Consider the following 18,134-nt stretch of genomic DNA (forward strand, 5'->3'; position numbering starts at 1 on the left):
TTTAGTTTGTGTTTTGTTTTGAGCAGGTGAGCCAAGGGACTGAGCGGGGACAGCCAGACCAGCAGAGGCACATGGAGATGGGGACCAGTGTCACGATGGGCAGCAAAAAGAAAACGAGGAGATGTACTATAAGAAGTGAGAGGAAGGCTTGTCTCTAAGCCAGAGGGGCTCCTCCACACGGGCACCTAACTTCATGACTCCCTCCCCAAGATGCCAGAGACCTGGTGATGTGGGACCAGCCTCAGCCACCCAGGCCGTGGTAGTAGCCCCTGGCTGGTGGCTGCCGTATACTGTGGGCGCCGAGGTCCTCTTTCTCCACCGGTGCTTCCCCCCTGTCTCCAAGCCATGAGGAGAAGGGAGAGGCGAGCGAAGCTGCTGAAGAAGCACTAGCCCACGTCTTCCCAGCCCCTGTCCCGCTCCCCGCTTCTGGCAGACCAGGAACCCCTTCTCCGCGCCGCCCTTCCAGATGGCAGGTCGCCGGTGGGCCGCGACGTCAGCCCTCTGCGTCTGCGTGGCCGCCGTCTCTCTCCTGCACACCAGCGGGGTGCGGGCAGACTGCTGGCTCATCGAGGGGGACAAGGGCTTCGTCTGGTTGGCCATCTGCAGCCAAAACCAGCCCCCTTACGAGTCCATCCCCCAGCAGATCAACAGCACCATTGTGGACTTGCGGCTGAACGACAACAAGATCAAAAGCGTGCAGTACGCCTCGCTCAGCCGCTTCGGCAACCTGACATACCTCAACCTGACGAAGAACGAGATCTCTTACATCGAGGATGGTGCCTTTTCAGGACAGTTCAACCTCCAGGTGCTGCAGCTGGGTTACAACCGACTGAGGAACCTCACCGAGGGCATCCTCCGGGGCCTGGGGAAGCTGGAGTACCTCTATCTCCAGGCCAACCTCATCGAGTCCGTCACCCCCAATGCCTTCTGGGAGTGCCCCAACATAGTGAACATTGACCTGTCCATGAACAGGATCCAGAGACTCGACAGCAACACTTTTCGGGGCCTAAACAAGCTCTCTGTCTGTGAACTCTACAGTAACCCCTTCTACTGCTCCTGCGAGCTCCTCGGTTTCCTGCAATGGCTGGAGGCTTTCACCAACATGACACGCACGTATGACCGGATGCAGTGCGACTCCCCACCCGACTACACGGGCTACTACTTGTTAGGCCAAGGCCGGACTGGCTACCGCAATGCTCTGAGCATGCTCTCTTCTCTTTGCACCGGTGGCTCCTACACTGTGATCCCTCGTTTTATCCCTCCCAGGTACCAGGTGACCACGGCGCCCTCTGAAAGCCCCTGCTCCGAGGAGGAGTGCTCCTCTGGCGATGGCACGACCCCCCAGTTCTCCCTCTTCACGCCCATCGGCGAGACGGAGGTACGCCCCAACATCCAGGTGAAGCACCTCAACCACAACTCGGCCGTCCTCACCGTGCAGATCCCCTACCCCTTCAGCAAGATGTACATCCTCTCCCAGTTCGAAAATGGCTTCTCCTCCATGATCACCAAGCTCAGGAAGAAGGAGGAGAACATCACCGTGAGCAACCTAGTAGCACAAAGAGATTACACCTACTGTGTGGTCTCTGTCCACCAATACTCCAAGTACAACCACACCTGCGTCACCATCACACCCACCAGACCCAACCGCAAGGAGCCGGTGCCCACCCCTTCCACTGCCACTCATTATATCATGACAATCCTGGGCTGTCTCTTTGGCATGGTGATTGTCCTGGGCGTTGTATATTACTGTCTCCGGAAGAGGCGCCAGCAGGAGGAGAAGCACAAAAAGGCTGCCGGCAGCATGAAGAAGACCATTATCGAGCTGAAATATGGGCCAGAAATGGAGACCACCAGCATCACCCAGCTGTCCCAGGGACAGATGCTGGGTGGGGAGACGGTGACCCGCATCCCCTACCTGCCTTCTGCTGGAGAGGTCGAGCAGTACAAGTTGATCGACAGCAGTGAGACCCCCAAGGCCACCAAGGGCAACTACATGGAGGTGAGGACGGGCGAGCAGCCTGAGAGGAGAGACTGTGAGCTGTCCCTGCCGCCAGACACCCAGAGCTCTGTGGCTGAAATCTCCACCATTGCCAAGGAGGTGGACAAGGTGAATCAGATCATCAACAACTGCATCGATGCCTTGAAATCTGAGTCCACCTCCTTCCAAGGGGTGAAATCAGGGGCAGTCTCCACGGTGGAGCCTCAGCTGGTGCTCTTATCAGAGCAGATCCCCAGCAAGCATGGATTCCTCTCCCCCGTCTACAAGGAAAGCTACAACCACCCTCTCCAGCGGCACCACAGCATGGAGGCGGCCCCCAAACGCTCCAGCACCTCTTCCAGCGGCTCCATACGGAGCCCCAGGTCCTACCGCTCTGAGGGATCGGGACACAAATCAGAAGCCAAATACATCGAGAAGACATCCCCCACCACTGACACCATCCTCACTGTGACACCGGCTGCGGCCATCCTGCGGGCAGAGGCGGAGAAGATCCGTCAGTACAGCGAACACCGGCACTCCTACCCCGGCTCGCACCAAGGGGAGCAGCACGACAGCATGGCGGGGCGAAAGCCCTCCATCCTGGAGCCCCTGACCCGTCCTCGCCCCAGAGACCTGGCCTATTCCCAGCTCTCGCCTCAATACCACAACCTGAGCTACACCTCCAGCCCAGAGTACACCTGCAAACCATCGCACAGCATCTGGGAGCGCTTCAAACTCAACCGCAAGCGGCACAAAGACGAGGAGGAGTACATGGCAGCCGGCCATGCCCTACGCAAAAAGGTCCAGTTTGCCAAAGATGAGGATCTTCACGACATCTTAGACTACTGGAAGGGTGTCTCTGCCCAGCAAAAGTCCTGAGTCCTCACGCAACTCGTGACTTAACACACTAACTGGACCAAAAGAAATCCGCAGCAGCTATTTTTATTCAGACTGTCTTTGAAACAAAATAAAATTGGAAAAAAAAAAAAAAGAATCAATAAAAATAAAAGAGAGAACAAATTATGAAAAAACTATAAATATTCTATATAATATATAAAGTGAGATATTAAAACGTCCTCACATTGGTGAGACACACACCAAATTTGAACACAAACTTTACAAAACAAACAAACTGTGGAGTGAAAAAAAAAAGTTTTGTTTCATTTTGATTTTTTTTTAAAAAAAATAAGAAAAAATTAAAAATTGAATATAAAAAGAAAGTGAAAGAGCGGGCAGAGAGCTGAGGTCTGGCGTTTCCCAATATTGCATTGCATGAGTCCCTATTCCGTGATTTTGTGGATTCTTTGTGAACAGTTTGTGTTCTTCCTTCCTTCCCTTCCAAAATCAACAGCAACAAAAACAGCAACAAAAAAACCAAAAAAGAGACCAGAAGGAGATCCGTCCTTTGGGCTGTTTTTGCAAACGGAGTCTTCCAGTTTAGACTTTTACCCGGTCGAAGGCCCGTTCACATTTTCACTCACTGAGAGGTTTTACCACACATTGCATTGTAAACTGAAGTCGTTAATTGTACAGAGAAAATTTCTATATTTGCAATGTTTGCTGTATAATGAGAAAGAGAGAGGAGAAAAAAAAAAACAATACTACATCTACTAAAAATATATATATATCTCTATATTCACCTGTTTGTATCAGGTTTTAATCATGGATTTTAGAGAAAGAGATGGATGTTTGGTTTGAAGGACTTTTTTGTTGGTTGGTTGTTGGTTGGTTGGTTGGTTATGGGTATATTTTTGGAGGGCAGGGGAGTGTTTGGGTTTCTAAGTGTTTGGGTTTGACTTCTCCCAACAATTGTCTATGACCAAGTCCTCATCTTTTCCAAGTACGCTGAGAAAAAGGGCAAGTACCCAGAAAAGCAGAATCCCTCACCTTCTTCCAGGTGGGAAACCATCACCTCCAGGAACAGGGAAGAGGATGGGAAGTGAAGGGCTCTTGGTTGAGCAGGTGCCGCCAAGCAATGGGTGTTGGTCTCTCCCCCAGAAGACATATCTGGAGTGGTGGCCCTTGAGGCCAGGCAGTGAGGGGTGGATTATCCCCTTACCTTGCAGGCTGGGGAGCCGGCGATGGGTTAGAGCAGAAACCCTCTTGCCGTGCTCTTCAGACAAGGACATCTGTTGTGGTTTGGGGTGATTTTGTTGAGGGAGAAGACACCAAGCATTTACAGCTTGCTCATATTGAGAGCTATTCCAGTAGGCACAGACCCTGGTCCAGGGATCCAGGGATTCTCTTGGGACTCCCACCACCCGATGTCTAGCAGGTCCCCCATGGATAACCCCAAAGGCAGCGAGTGCAGCCCCTCCTGCCTGCAGCCCAGCAATGCCCACGGGCCACGTGGCTCCCATTTCACGTGAGCAAACATGCCCCTGAGCAGCCCTTGGGCCTCAGAAACTGGAAGGGAAGGGGATGGCCCTGTCATGTTCATGTCCGGTGTCCACCTAAGCAACCACATGCCCCTCAACCATTGCTCTCCAACGTCTGTCAGTAGCTTTTTGTCCCATCTCTAAAACACTCACGGATGATGCCATACTCACGGGGTGAGGAGGAGGAGGGAGGCATTCAGGCCATGAAGGCAATTCCAGGCCATGCTGGTGGCCGAAGGACACATTTTTGCCCCAATTAGCTCCAGCTGAGTCACAGGCCTTCATATCTCACCCCATGATTGACACGAAGCAGGGGCCACACGAGGGTCTGATCCCCCGATGAGTGTGTGGGAGCCCAGCGAGGCAACAAGCCCCCCTAGATGCAGCGCTTTGAGGCCCTGCTGCTTCCCAGACTTTTTCCGTTGTATCCTGCTCAGAACTCTCCTGGACATCCCGAGTCCTGACGGGTGAGCACTAGGGCCCAGGAGCAGACCATATCCCATCCTGTTATTTCAATATTTCAAAGCGCTTTTGACAGGTATTCTTGCAAAAGGTTATGTTTGCCCAGAAAGGAGCTGAGCCAGGAAGACACGGAGCAGGCTGGGAAGTGCACGAGTTCATTCCCCGTGGTTATTTGTGTAGACAACAAGCCATTAGCAGGGTTTCATAATAAAAGGCAAGCAATTTCCCCGGGAACACGTTCACTCTGCATGAGGAAAGGCACATTCCTCCGCCTCCTCCAGATGCCCTGGATCCTGCCTGTGGAACACGGCTGACCAGGGCTGTTTTCCTCACCAGTCAGTGAGCAGGACCTGGAAAGGGGAGCTGAGGGTCACCCCTCTCTTGTCCCATGACACCATGGTGGGTCCTTCCCCAAATCTCCACTGTGGCACCTGGACCAGAGCGAACCCTTCAGCTGAACCCACCTTCCCTTGCAAACCCTGAGTCCCTCCTGGAGAAACAGGGGTTGGCCAGCAAGGATGGATGGGGGAAACGGTGTCCGGACCTCCTGGCGCTGTTTCATGGTCTTAGGGGAGTCCTCACCAGGAGGCTGGGATGGTCAAAGGCGGTGGCACTTCTTGAGTTAATCTGGGCTCAGATGCTCCATTGCTGGCACTCACCAATAGACACTGAAAGACCTTCCTCAGTCTCTCCTCGCATTGAGACCAGTTCCCACACCAGTTTGGCAATGACGTCTTGACCACCATCTCTGCAGCAGCTGGGAGCCCCGACACAGCCAGCAGAGCGTAACACCTCGCTGTGGAGGCAGCAGCACATCAGCAGCGGGTTCAGATCTTCACCCGGGGCAAGGCATTTTGCTCGCCCTCTGCCTCTGTTTCCTCCCCTGCAAAACGCTTTCTCGTGGCGTTGAGGGCATAAGCTGGTTGGGGAGGCTCAATTAATTAATTGCCTGTCTGTGAAGCCCATTTAGCTCCTAGAATAAAAGCTGCTGTAGAAAAGCAAAGTTGTTAGTGGCATAAAACAGCAGGGGCAGATGAAATCAAAGCCTGCTTCTGTTTTCACACCAGGAATTTGCCGGTCATAAACCAACGAGAGACTGACACAGGAAATGTGATACAGCAGTGCTGGACTTTCCAAATTAAACACTTCCCAGATGCAAACTCTCTGCAGTTGGAGAAAAGGAGGGTTAGAAAAGGTCTAGCCCCCTCCAAGGTATCTCCAAGGGAGGTCCCTGCACACACAGCACCCTGTACCCCCATAATTGGTGGTGTGTTGCTGTGGGTCTTAGAGAGCTCTAGATGGTTCTTGGGTGACGATGCAATGGCCATACCGCTGAGCACCCTCCAGCCTCCTCACCCTCCCTTCAAGATAGTGCAGTCCTGGCAGCTGTGGCCCACATCCCTTGGCATGAGATGCCACAAGATGAGCTGAGAAAAAAAGCCAGGCAAGGAAAGGGAAGGACACTGTCCCCAAAGTCACCACACCATGCATGGACCTCCTGAGGTGGCTCTGCACAGAGCATAGTGAGCTCTGATCGCAGCATCCTTCATCCCCTCAGCTGCTTTACAGACCCCTCTGAGGGCAGAGGGAGAATTTCACCACTTGTGACCCGCTGAGTGCTTTTCTTCTTTATTTTGTCTCCTGTTCAACCACCAAAGCCCTCAAGCTGCTTCTGCGAAGAGAAATGATACCTTGTCCTGCCAGGCTGTTCTTATTAACCCAAGCCCACCCAAAGCAAGAGGGGTCCCTGACAAACAGAAAGAGGGAAAGGAGGGGACACGGGAAAGACATGTCCAAGTGAAGAGAAGGGAAGGTCAGGGCAAACCTTTGTCCCTCATTCTGTCCCACTTCAAGGGGAAAATGAGGACCAGTGAACTAGAAGCCCTCCCCCAACATCTCAGCAAAGACTAAATCAGAGCCCACAACACCCACAGCTTAATCCTTGCTCTGGCCAAGAGTCAGCAGAGGGCCCTGCCACGTCTTACAAAGTCTGTGTGACGTCTAGAGCCTGCATATTTTTTAAAATCCTGTAAATTAGGACAGAAACCTCCCCATACAGACACGCACCATTGAAGCCCAGCATTCCTGAGAGCACCCACCTGCCCTGGTGTGCACGCGTTGGGTCCACGTATTTCCAAACATGGCCCACGGGAAGTGCAATGTCCACAGATAGAAACATGGAACAACAAATGGTGGTGGCAGTGGCAGGCCCTGCCTGGCCAGGTTCCTCCCGGGGCAGCAGGGCACTTGAGAAGGGATGTGGTGGCCCTGGGGCTGGTGGCTGGCTGCCTATTTCTTCACAGCTGATGTGTGTTAGAGGTGTCACACCTGCCCCCAGTCTGGGATTTGAGCCTCCTGCTGGCTTCAGCTGAGTTTGCCACAAAGAGAGGTGCAAATCCCATGGGAGGGTGTCTCTGAGGATGCACGGGGGGCCCTAAGGCAAGAAGGTGCTCCCTGTTTGCTACCCAGACCATGACAACAGCCAGACTGTGTTGGCTCTGCTCAAATCAAGCCAGTGACCTGCGGTGCTTACTGGGTGATGGGGCCTTTCCTGGGGCTGCAAGTGCCACTTGGAGCCATTTCTCCTCCATCTCCGTCGATACTTATGGGTCAGCCCATGCATCCACACCTGGGAGATGCCCAGTGCCAGTGGAGAGCCGGTGCCAGAGCAGCAGAACCAGCTCCTGCATGTTTGTGGTCTCTCTCTGCCAATGCCCCCAGCTAAAACCCCTCCAAATGCTCCCCTGTGTCCCCTTCCTAGATCAGCCCTTCCCTGAATCAGGGCTGGGCCTTGGCAAAACAAGAGCTGTGTTGCCCGAGACCCCCCAAACTCATCACTGTGGTGGATGTGGCTCTGCAGAAATCAGGAGCTGCAACACAAACCCCTCCCCGGTCACGTACTTGCTGCCGCCTGGCTGCCTGTCGGGCTCTGGAGCAATAAATCACCTCGTTTTGCAGGAGAAGGGGGTTGGCAAGGTGTGGGGGGGGGGCGGTGCAGTGGAGGTGGCCCGATCACACAAATCCTTTGGGCGAGGAGGGGTCCGGGAGGTACCCTGGGCTGTGGAAGGGCTGAGCTGCAGCGCTGCTGGACCAGACCCAAAATCATCAGATCGATGAGGGTGATTGAAGCCAGCACGCACTGCGTTGGGCTATTTTTAGCTATTTGCAGCCGGCAGAGCAGGAATTTGGGAGCCCAGGTCAGAATTTATTTGCATCTGTGAGTGGTCCTCGGGGTGGGGACCGACAAGGCAGCAGCACCCTCCCTGCCCATTTTGGGACTGGCTCGCCGTGGCTTCAGCTCCTCTTCCCTGCACACCCTGTCCCTCTCCTCCGCACTGTGGGGACAGTGCCACCACCCCAAGGCTTGGAGCTGTGAACACATGGATGCACATGGACACAGGACAGGGACAGAGTAGAGGAGAAGGGATGGGCTTCAGAGGACAAAGGGGTTATTTGGGAAAAGCCCGGATCTTCCCTTAAATGTGTAGGGATGTGAACAGGTCTTATCCTGTGGTGGCCTGGCTCCATGGAGCAGTGCCCGGTGTGGACCTTGGAGGTCTCCCAGCCCTCTCCTCCAGCTCCTTCCACCCATTGACTCACCACAGGCTTCCCATCATGGGGCCCCAAGTTGGTTTTCCTGGGTAGATGTCTGGAGGTGAAATTGTTCTTTAGAGAGAGATGTACAGCACGTTTCCCTTCCTTCATCTCCAAAGCACCACTGCCGCCGATGCCCTGAGGTGCTGAAGGTGCCAGTGCCCATGGCAGGTGGTGCTGGAGAAGCCAACCCAACAGAAGCCAACTCCTTGGCTTCTGGCAGTGACTTTGGCTTCACTTGAATTTACATAACACTCCCCTTTTTCACACCTCCTTTGTGTCATATCCAGTTTTACCCCCTCAGCCAGCTCACTAGCACCACCAGAAAGGTGGTAGAGATGATCCCAAATGCCACCTTGAAAGTTTTGCTCATTCCCACCTTCCCCCCTCCCCACCCAGTATTTAATGAAGGGACACCATCTGATCCAGAGAGAATCCCCTTTTCTGGACTCAGTTTCCTCTGCACAAGGGATGAGAAGGCACAGAAGTATTAGGGATGTGGACTTTCACCACGTGGCTAGTAGCCAAGCAGGATGCTAGCTTTCGCTCTAGTTTTGTTACCCTTTCTGTGGGTCCAAATTGGATGCGAATGTGCCGTGTTGTCTTGCCCACCTCCTGGGCTCTCTTCTGGGTCTCTCATACTCTGCAACTTCTCTGTCCCTGCAGAGGAACCAAAAGGGTCCGCCAAGCCTCTGAGTTTGCATGTGTGTGCCTTTGTAATAATTCACTGGGAATGTTAATGAGACGGGGTGCGCTGTTGTTCCTGTATGTGCCGATTGCTTCGCACATCCCACCAGCATCTGCTTTTTCACACTCGGCTCAGCTGTCGGGAAATAGCCATTTGCTGCTCACCTTTACTTGCCTCGCCATTAAGGAGCTCATTAATGTACTCCATCCCTGCTTTCTTTGGGACTAAAAGATTTCCATTTCTGTCTTTTATCAGCTTTCTCATGGTTTATAACCTCTCCTCTCTTCACTGTGCCATGCCCTTTTCTAATGAGCTCCTCTCTCCTGGTCCATATTCTCCATTAAGCTACGCGAGCGCTGTCCCCCGTGTTGTCTTGCCCACCTCCTGGGCTCTCTTCTGGGTCTCTCATACTCTTTAGCGTTTCCAGCTGTGAGAGGAAGCGAGCAGCCCCACACACATCATCCACACTTTCCTCCCACCTTCCTTCCAGTTCCTCAGCTCACCCGTCTGGCTCACCCCACCACAGCGTCCAGCCTTGCTGGCCTCCTCCATCCTCGCACGAGCCCCTGGCCAGCTTGCCCTTGTCTGCAGGGGTATGATGGGAAGCCTCCAAGCTTCTGCATGGTGCCTGCAGCTTGTGTCTGCTGGAGGCCTCTTAAATGTGTTTTTTTTTTTCTCTCTTTCTCGACATCGCTTTTCCACAGCAGAGCTCTCCTTGGGCATCTCCTGCCCTGCAATCAAGAGCTACCCAGCCCATCCGAGCGGCAGGAGGCCTCTCTGGGTACCGCCAAAGCTCATCTGTGGTCTCTCCTAAGTAAACGCTGGCACTCTTCACGTGATGCAGCTAAATTAATTAATCTCATTCCACCACATTTGTAGCCAAGACACAAAGATTCCCCTTCCCTGCGGTTGGGGCTTGAAGCCTGCTTCTCCCAGTCATGCCCTCCTGCCCCACCAGGGGGTTGTGCTGCAGTAAGGTTTGAGGAGCGGGAGCAGAGCAGTTGTTGGGAGTCGCTCTGAGGCGCTGGCAGGGCCAGCAACCCCCTGGCCAAGTGGCCACGGAGCACATCTGCATGAATCGTCCGCCACTGGCCATCCAAAACATCCCTGGTGCGTTCAGCTCAGTCCAGGCTGAGAATGAACTTGTGGTTTGGGTTTTTTTTCCCCCAGCCACCTCAGATATTGCCATAAAGGATATTTCCTCTCCATACCAACCTGATTTCAATTATACCCTTAGATCACTCCGGCTGTAACAACGCTACCACCCGCTTCAGAGTTCACTCACACACAGCTCTGCCTGGGAAATCCTGGGCAGGAACGTGGCAGCCCCACGCGTAAGAAATCCTTCAAGTGCTGAGAGCTGACAAGCCCCTGAGCTGTTCCACAGCCTCCTCTGGTCTCGGAGCACGGTCATGGCTCCTAAAAGACAGTCAAATGCAGCCACCAGGTCTTGGAATAAGGCATGAACCAGGAGACTGGCAGCAGAGGCTGGGGAGAGCTGACACCCAGTGTGGCCACCCCAAACCTATTTCCATGGAGGAGCTGTGAGACATGGGCTGGTTTCTGGTCTCCCACCCATCTCACAGTTCTGTTCTGGAGACCAGATGGGACCCAGCACAACCATCAGGAGAATCTGGTGCTCCTCAGCACCAGAGATGATGAAACCCTTTTGGACACGGTTAGGGTGCTCTTGTGGCTGGGGGGGACAAGTGGAAAGCCCCTGCCCCAGTCTGGCTTTGGAGACAGCCCACCCAGAAGAGCCTGTCTGTGGCTGTGAAGGACTTGACCACCAATGGCTGGTCCAGAGCTGTCAGAAGAAGGGGTGGATTCACACACCGGGGTGTGAGGTCTGAGCCAGGCCCATACTCCTCTACAAAGCCACAGATGAGCGTGGCTGGAGATCTCCAGGTGAGACAAGGTAGTTTGGCTGGCACCAGGGGACAAAGTCCTCCTTTGGACAGGTGATCTCTCACCCTTCCCCAAAGAAAAGGAAACCAAACCAGCACAAGGCATCGTAGGAAGATCCCAGCAAAGGGGAGGAGATAGCTTATCCAGGGAGCTAATTTAGCTGGAAGGAAAGGGAAAGGTTGCAAAATGTTCCCCTATCAAGAAAGAAAAATAAATATGCAAGAGCAAGGAGCCAGAGGTTGAAGTGCCTGTGGGGAAGCGATGCAGATGCATTTGGTTTTAAGAAGGCAAAGCAGAGCTGGGGCAGATGCTGGACCCAGAACGGAGGCCGTTTCAGCCCAGGACTGAGAGGCAGAGGTTAGGATGAGGCTTGCAGAGACCCAGAAACCAGAGAGTTGAGTGAATTGTAAGCGGCACCGCATTTAATCTGAGCAGAATGCATGAAACTGGATAATGTAATTGGAAGGGTTATTTAAACTGAATATTCAGAGGGAGAAATAAAACATTGCAGGGAAAATAATAATACTTAGCACTTGTAATGTGCTTAGCACCTTCAAAAACTGGTCAGCCATTAACTGATTGCTCCTCTGCTAAGTCCAAAGGCTAATAAAAAGGGATGGTTCATTTAGTTATTTCACAGCTGAGCTTCTCAATAAGGCATGAGGAAGAGTCGCTGCTCTCCAACACGCTGGTAAATAAACAGTTGGAAGTAGGGAAACACAACAACCTCTCAGCACTCAGTCACAGTTCCTTACTCTGCTCCTTCCTTCCTCACCTCCAGCTTGTCCAGACCAGATCCGTGACAGGGAGCTTGTCTGGCTGGGGATGGGGCCAGGTGTCCAATAGTTCCAGAATTTGGTGTTTCCTGCCCAGGAACTGCCCCCGTGCGGGACCTACATGGGGGTGGACGGGGCATCCACAGGGCAGGAGTGTGGCACTCATCCCTGCATGGATACGGGCTCAGCGAGACCCCGATGGCACAGCCCTATTGCCTTGGCAAGCGCGGAGGCTGGAGGGAACAAAGCAGCCTTTGGAACGGCAATAAAGATGGAGGTATTTTATGTTTGTTTTACTTAAAAAGTAAACAGTTCCCTTTGTGTTTGATGAGCAAGCGGTTTTGTAAACACTGCAGAGAAAACACGACACAGTTGCACCTCGGTGATTTCCAGCCTGTTTTCTTGGCAGTGGAGGAGCCAGGGAGCGCCTGAGAGACGCCCCACGCAGGCTCTGCATAGGGGGTGGCCGAGGGGCTGGGGACTGCTCCTGGTCCAGTGCAAAGGGAAAGAGCCGGGAGAAGAAAAGGCTCATCAGGATCACAGAAACATAGAAAGGTTTGGGTTGGAAGGAACTTTAAAGCCTACCCAGTGCCACCCCCTGCCCTGGGCAGGGACACCTCCCACCAGACCAGGTTGCTCCAAGCCCCGTCCAACCTGGTCTTGAACCCCTCCAGGGATGGGGCAGCCACAGCTTCTCTGGGCAACCTGGGCCAGGCTCTCACCACCCTCACAGCAAAGAAGTTCTTCCCCAGATCTCATCTCAATTCACTGCTGCTGGTAGGAACCAACACAGAGTTCATTTTTGCCTTTTCAATAAGAGCAGACCAGAGCCCAGGGCTGAACTCAGCTCTTGTGGGATACGTCCAGCAGCAGCAGCGCCATCATCAAAAGCCTTTGGTGGAGACAGGGGTTGAGGGATCTTACATTCCCACGGCTTCTTGCCCCAGGCACTGCCTCCTGCTCTCTCAGCCGTGCTTGTGGGCTTTGTGCTTTCTTTCTCTTTCTTCAGGTTTTCTTCTCTTTAAGTGAAACGTTCCCCATCTCTGCTGCTATGGACCCTGTGCTGGGAGGATGAGTCGGGTGAGAGCAGGAGGAGGTGAGCAGGGACTCCTTAAACCAGTGTTACCTCTAAGCACCTCTCCCCCGAGGCAGCTTTTCCTGGGGTGAGGCGTATGGCTCAGGACCTCGATGATTTACCGGGCAGGACGCGTCCTCCTCCTCGTCTGGGGGACCTGGGGAAGATGCCAATGGCAGAGGCAGCAGCAGCCTTGCCAGGTCGGTGGCACGTGTTTCTGGCCGCAGGGAACTGGGGATGAGGCGTGCTCAGGATGCCACGCTAACTTCAGCTAAACGCTCACGTACAGCCGGGCAGCGGATATACGGAGTGTGCAAGACGCTGCCGAATTTCCCCTGCCTGTTTTTGGCATAACGAAGCCCGATGGGTGTGTATAAACAAAGCAAGCATCTCTCTCGCTGGACCTCATGCATCATTTATAGCCAGCTTTTCCATGGCACAAGAAACATTTACATATGCCAGCATTAATTCCGAACGCCACTTCAAAGCCATCTCTGTCTAATGAACCCCGTGCGCTGTGCACAGCAAATTCCACCCGAAAAATAATTAGCAACACACGCCACCAAAGCATTACAAGGGGAACGCAGCACACCACCTGCTGAAGCAAAATGAATGCCTGATTTATTTATTTTTTCCCACTTTTTAGCAACATTCAGGCGCTGACTCAAAGCTGTGCTCTGTTCTCAGCTTTGTAGGGCCTCAGGAAGTATCACGTTCCTGCTTTGCTTTCCAGGTTGGGGGTATAATTGATTTTGGGGAGGTTTATATGCTTTTCTGAGATGACAGCTGGACAAAGCTGAGCAAGATCCTGCTGATTTCTCCATGCTGGGGGTGCCAGCTGGGATTTAGGGTGCAGGCAGCACCTTCCCCTGAAGTTGCCTGAGTCCCAGGTTTTTGGGATTCTGTCACCTCCTGAGCAGAGCCTCAGAACGATGGCTGATAGACAGGACACACCGAGTCTCATCCTGGTCTGAGGTTCCTGTAGAGCCTTCAACCCCTGACCAGCATCAGCCTCACTGAGAAAAAGAAAAATCGGAAATGAGATCAGGAGAGGAAGGTTTTGGTGACCCTGCCAGACATGGGTGCTCCCACCCCATGGTGGCCATGGGCAGCCCTGCTGAGAACAGCTCAGGGAACCAAAACTATTGACCAAAACTATATCTTAAACCTGTGTTGGAGCTGAAGAGCCCAGCTCACGCTGGGAGGAGCAGCAGGTTTTGCTCAAGGCCTGACGCGGTGGCATTGCTGTGGGAGACCCCAGGTCAGGAACCACCACAGCAGAGTGACACAGGCTGAACCGAGAGGTGGCTGTGGGCACAGGGGGACAATGCTGGGGTCCTGGATCTCCCCAGGTCCTGTCTTCTTTGAGGGGAAGGAAGATGCTCCACAGGGCGCTGCTCTCGCCCCATGCTGCGTTGCCTGTGTGTCTCTCCAGCATCAAGCCATGGCATTCAAACTGTCAGTCCCTGCCTTGCTAGGATGCAAGGGGTTAAACTGTTCTTCCTATGCAAATTAGGCTTAATTAATCCTTTTCATCAGTTGCAAATATACCTTCTGAACCCTATTAAAAACATGAATATGCAAATTCAGACCTTTTTTAATACTCATTTTCAAGGACTTGGAGTCAGGCTTGATTATTCGATTCCCGTTAACAGCCTGTAAAACCTGGTGCAAAATTTAATTTCCATTTTAAGTTACCAAAAAAAAATATGAATCTGTTGGTAATTAAGCTAATTACAGTGTTACACTAAAGAGGAGACAAACAAGGAGGACAAGATCATTCATTACATTTAACACCGGTACCAGGACCTGGGGACTGTGCACGGCCAGAGTTAACCGTGAAGCCAGGAAAGAGCAGTGATGGAAACATGGTGCTTGGGAGCAGGTTGTGGCTTTTTGGGGGGCCTGGTGCCTTCCTCACCTTGGGAACATCTCTACTTCAGCCCCATGAGCTACCCTCCTCCTCCTCCCAAGGAGAGAAGGGAGGAAAAGGAGGGGTAGCCAGGCTGGATGGTGTCGCAGGCATCGTGGGGTCCCTGCACAGGGCAGGAATGAGCTTGGGGTTGGGGTTTTGGGGCAACCTGTAGGACCACCCCATCTGCCAGCGCGACTGGGGCTGAGCATCCCATGCAGGTGGGATTTCCATCCTCCATAAGCACATTCATGGTATTAAAAATCCATGTGTGGGGTGCAGAAGGGTGCTTGGCTGTACTGGCAGCACACGGGAGGAGAGAGGTCCTGCAGATGGGGGCTGCATGAAGGACCTGTGATCCCCTCCTAGCCAGAGAAGAGCAGAGGCCTCCCAAAAGCTGACAGCTCCCTTTGCAGAAGCAAAGCCTTCAGGGAAGACCCATGACAAAGGTCACCCACAACCCAGCACTCCACACCCATACCTGGGGGTCAGAGGTACAGCCTGTGACCCCCCCTCTAGCTCACAACCATGGCCAGTAGATGCTGGGAGATGCCAACCAAACCAACTCAGCCTACAGTGAGTCCCACCACCCAAACCTCCCTCGGGGTCACCCATCAGGGGTGGGCAGTCTGTGCTGGTGGCTCCCAACTTGCCCATCAACCTTCCTGTGCCTCCCAGCTCTGCTGGTGCGTAATTAAATAGGAAGTGCTGCTATAGACTGTTAATTATGGTTTACCACCACAGCGATCCCTTAAAATCAGTCATTAGCATGCCTCGGATCTGTTCCACACTTGGTGTTTTCTAATGAGTTAGCAAAGTTAACGAGTGATTTGTCAGAGCTGTAATCCTCACCTTGGGGCTGGAGGCTCAGGAATGGCCGCACGCCATGGTGGGCTCCTGCTGTCTCCAAGTGGGGCGAGGAATCCTCCCAACCTGGCTGGAAGCACACAGTGATGCTCTGCCTGCACGAGGCAAGACACTCCAGCATTGACATGAAGCGTGAGTGATACCTACAGACTCTTCCCCAAAGACACCCATCATCAGCTGGATGGATCCACCCAAGAGATTGGTGCTATCTTGGGGGAGCTTTTCTTAGAATCATAGAATCATAGAATGGTTTGGGTTGGAAGGAACTTAAAGATCATCCAGTCCCAACCCCCGGCCCTGGGCAGGGACACCTCCCACCAGACCAGGTTGCTCCAAGCCCCCTCCAACCTGGCCTTGAACCCCTCCAGGGATGGGGCAGCCACAGCTTCTCTGGGCAACCTGGGCCAGGCTCTCACCACCCTCACAGCAAAGAATTTCTTCCTGAGATCTCATCTCAATCTCTCCTCTTTTAGCTTAAAACCATTCCCCCCTTGTCCTATTGCTCCACTCCCTGATCAAGAGTCCCTCTCCATCCCTCCTGTAGGCCCTTTAGGTACTTTTCTTGCTCCTCCTTCATCTCTGTGTGGCTGCTGGGATGAGCAGCTCTGTTCCCTGTCGGTTTGGTTCATTCCCTGCCATCGCCTCCTCTCCAAGGTTGCTCCTTCCCCTCCCAGGACTGGCAGGGAGAGGAGCTGTCACTTCAGAGCATGCCACTCAGGGGTGGCTCTGCCGCATAACAGCGGGATGGGAGCGGGAGCCGATCACGTACATCCCCACGGGCTGGAGCGTGACTCCCAAAACGAGCTGTGGAAAGACACGTGTGTGTGGAGGAGCCGGGGGAGCCACAGAGGAGAGAAGGGGTGAAAAAGGGACAGTGAGATTTGCCATCACCCCATTACGTGTAAGGCTGGTCTCCCTCATGCACTCCACGGTCGATGGGGAGTGGGAGGCACCTCCAAAGCAAAGGACCTCAGTGAGGTTCATGCTCTTAATTTCTCTTTGTGGAGACTGTTATGGGGACAGCCTGGCAGAGGAACCAGCCACCATCACCAGTAAAGTGAAGGGCTTGCAGTCATATGGCACAAATATTATCCAGGAGATGCTCATGGAGAGAAAAAAAGGTTCATCTGCCAAACCTCAGAGCCTTCCACCTGCCTGGAGAACATTTTCCATCACACTGATACCAGCAGTTTCCCATCACCAGACAATAGGAGTGTGATGACAGAGGTGACAAGGGACATGTTCTCGCCCTCCAGCCAAGCCCTGTGCCTTGAACATCCTTCTGCAAGTGCATCCTCCTGCCCTGCGACCTCTCTGGAGCACCTTGTCCACTGAATCCTATTTTGGGGGGAGTCAGGGATGCAGAGTTACCCTCTCAGTCCCTACAGGCAATCAACTTGCTCCCCGAACCATGAGATATGATTGCCCTTATTATTTTAGCTTGCGTAGCAGCGAGTCTTGTTAATGGTCATAAAATTATCTAGTCCTTATTTAAATCCAACAACCGTCTGTGTTTCAATGACCTCCTGATGGTCTCTGGCTTTGTTCCAGGTTGAAGAGGCATCAGAGGGACCAGGGAGGAAAAGGAGGCAGTGGGAGGATTAAAGAAAAACAACCAAAAACACAACAAGCAACAGCCAACAAAGAGAATTCAAAGTAAAACAGGGAATATTAAAGAGAGCTCAATCAGTCAGCTGGAGTTCAAAAAAACACAACCTGTCACGAAGAGAAGGAAGCAGCATCAGGTAAAATTAGCAACACTAATAAACTCATCAGCACTGGAGCCCGGGCCGGGAAACAGCAGAGGGAAGACGAAGGGGCTGGGAGATGCTTGGTCCCATGTTGTGGAAGCAGGAGAGAGAACCCACACAAACTGAAGGAAAGTGCTTTGGTGGAGGAATGTGGTTTGGGTGGAGACAAAAGACCTGGGCTGCTCCCATGCCCTCTAGCGCCAAGGGGCTGCCTTTCTGCTCCCTAACTTACATCGCAGCTTTCTTTAAAGTGCATTTTCCTTCTGTTTTGTCCCTTGTATTTGCTTTGTGGGAAAATGTGCACACAAGGAAGGCTGGAGACCCAGCCACGGTGGGTGGAAGGAGCAGGAGCTCCTACTGGGATGGCTGCCCAGGGCCAGGCTCTGCAATGGTCCCTTAGAGGCGGCTTTGGTCAGTGATTTCTACGTAGCACATTTCTGAAGCAAAAATTTCCCCTTTCCTTTGGATGCCAGACTACTCCACTGTCCTTTCAAATAACATCTACGAGCCCCTGGAGTTACAAAAAATTGTACAATAACAATCCCCCCCAAGAGAAACAAGAAACTGAAAAACCCCAAGCAACAGAGAACTGTTCTAATGTAACCAAGCTCCAACACCGATTCCCATCAATTTTGCAGCAAACCTGAGTCATGAAATTAAAAGTAGCATCAGCATATTTCCTATTAGCTAGGGTTCCTTTTTTCAGAACAGATCACACATTCCTACCCTATTTTTCTAGACACTT

The 18,134-nt window shown here is 52.8% G+C and overlaps 1 protein-coding gene across 1 annotated transcript; it reads left to right on the plus strand.

The window, feature by feature from the left end:
- Positions 1 to 460: 460 nt before the first annotated feature.
- Positions 461 to 2,857, plus strand: ELFN1 (extracellular leucine rich repeat and fibronectin type III domain containing 1). The gene has a single exon (XM_074158668.1). It carries the CDS (start codon positions 467 to 469, stop codon positions 2,855 to 2,857), a length of 2,391 nt encoding a protein of 796 aa, XP_074014769.1. The 5' UTR covers positions 461 to 466.
- Positions 2,858 to 18,134: the final 15,277 nt, after the last annotated feature.

This window comes from Numenius arquata, chromosome 14 (genome assembly GCF_964106895.1).
Source record: "Numenius arquata chromosome 14, bNumArq3.hap1.1, whole genome shotgun sequence".
Lineage (NCBI taxonomy): Eukaryota > Metazoa > Chordata > Aves > Charadriiformes > Scolopacidae > Numenius > Numenius arquata.

Excerpts from the sequence above, each read along its gene's own strand:
- ELFN1 (XM_074158668.1), top strand. The coding sequence starts at position 467 with ATGGCAGGTCGCCGGTGGGCCGCGACGTCAGCCCTCTGCGTCTGCGTG.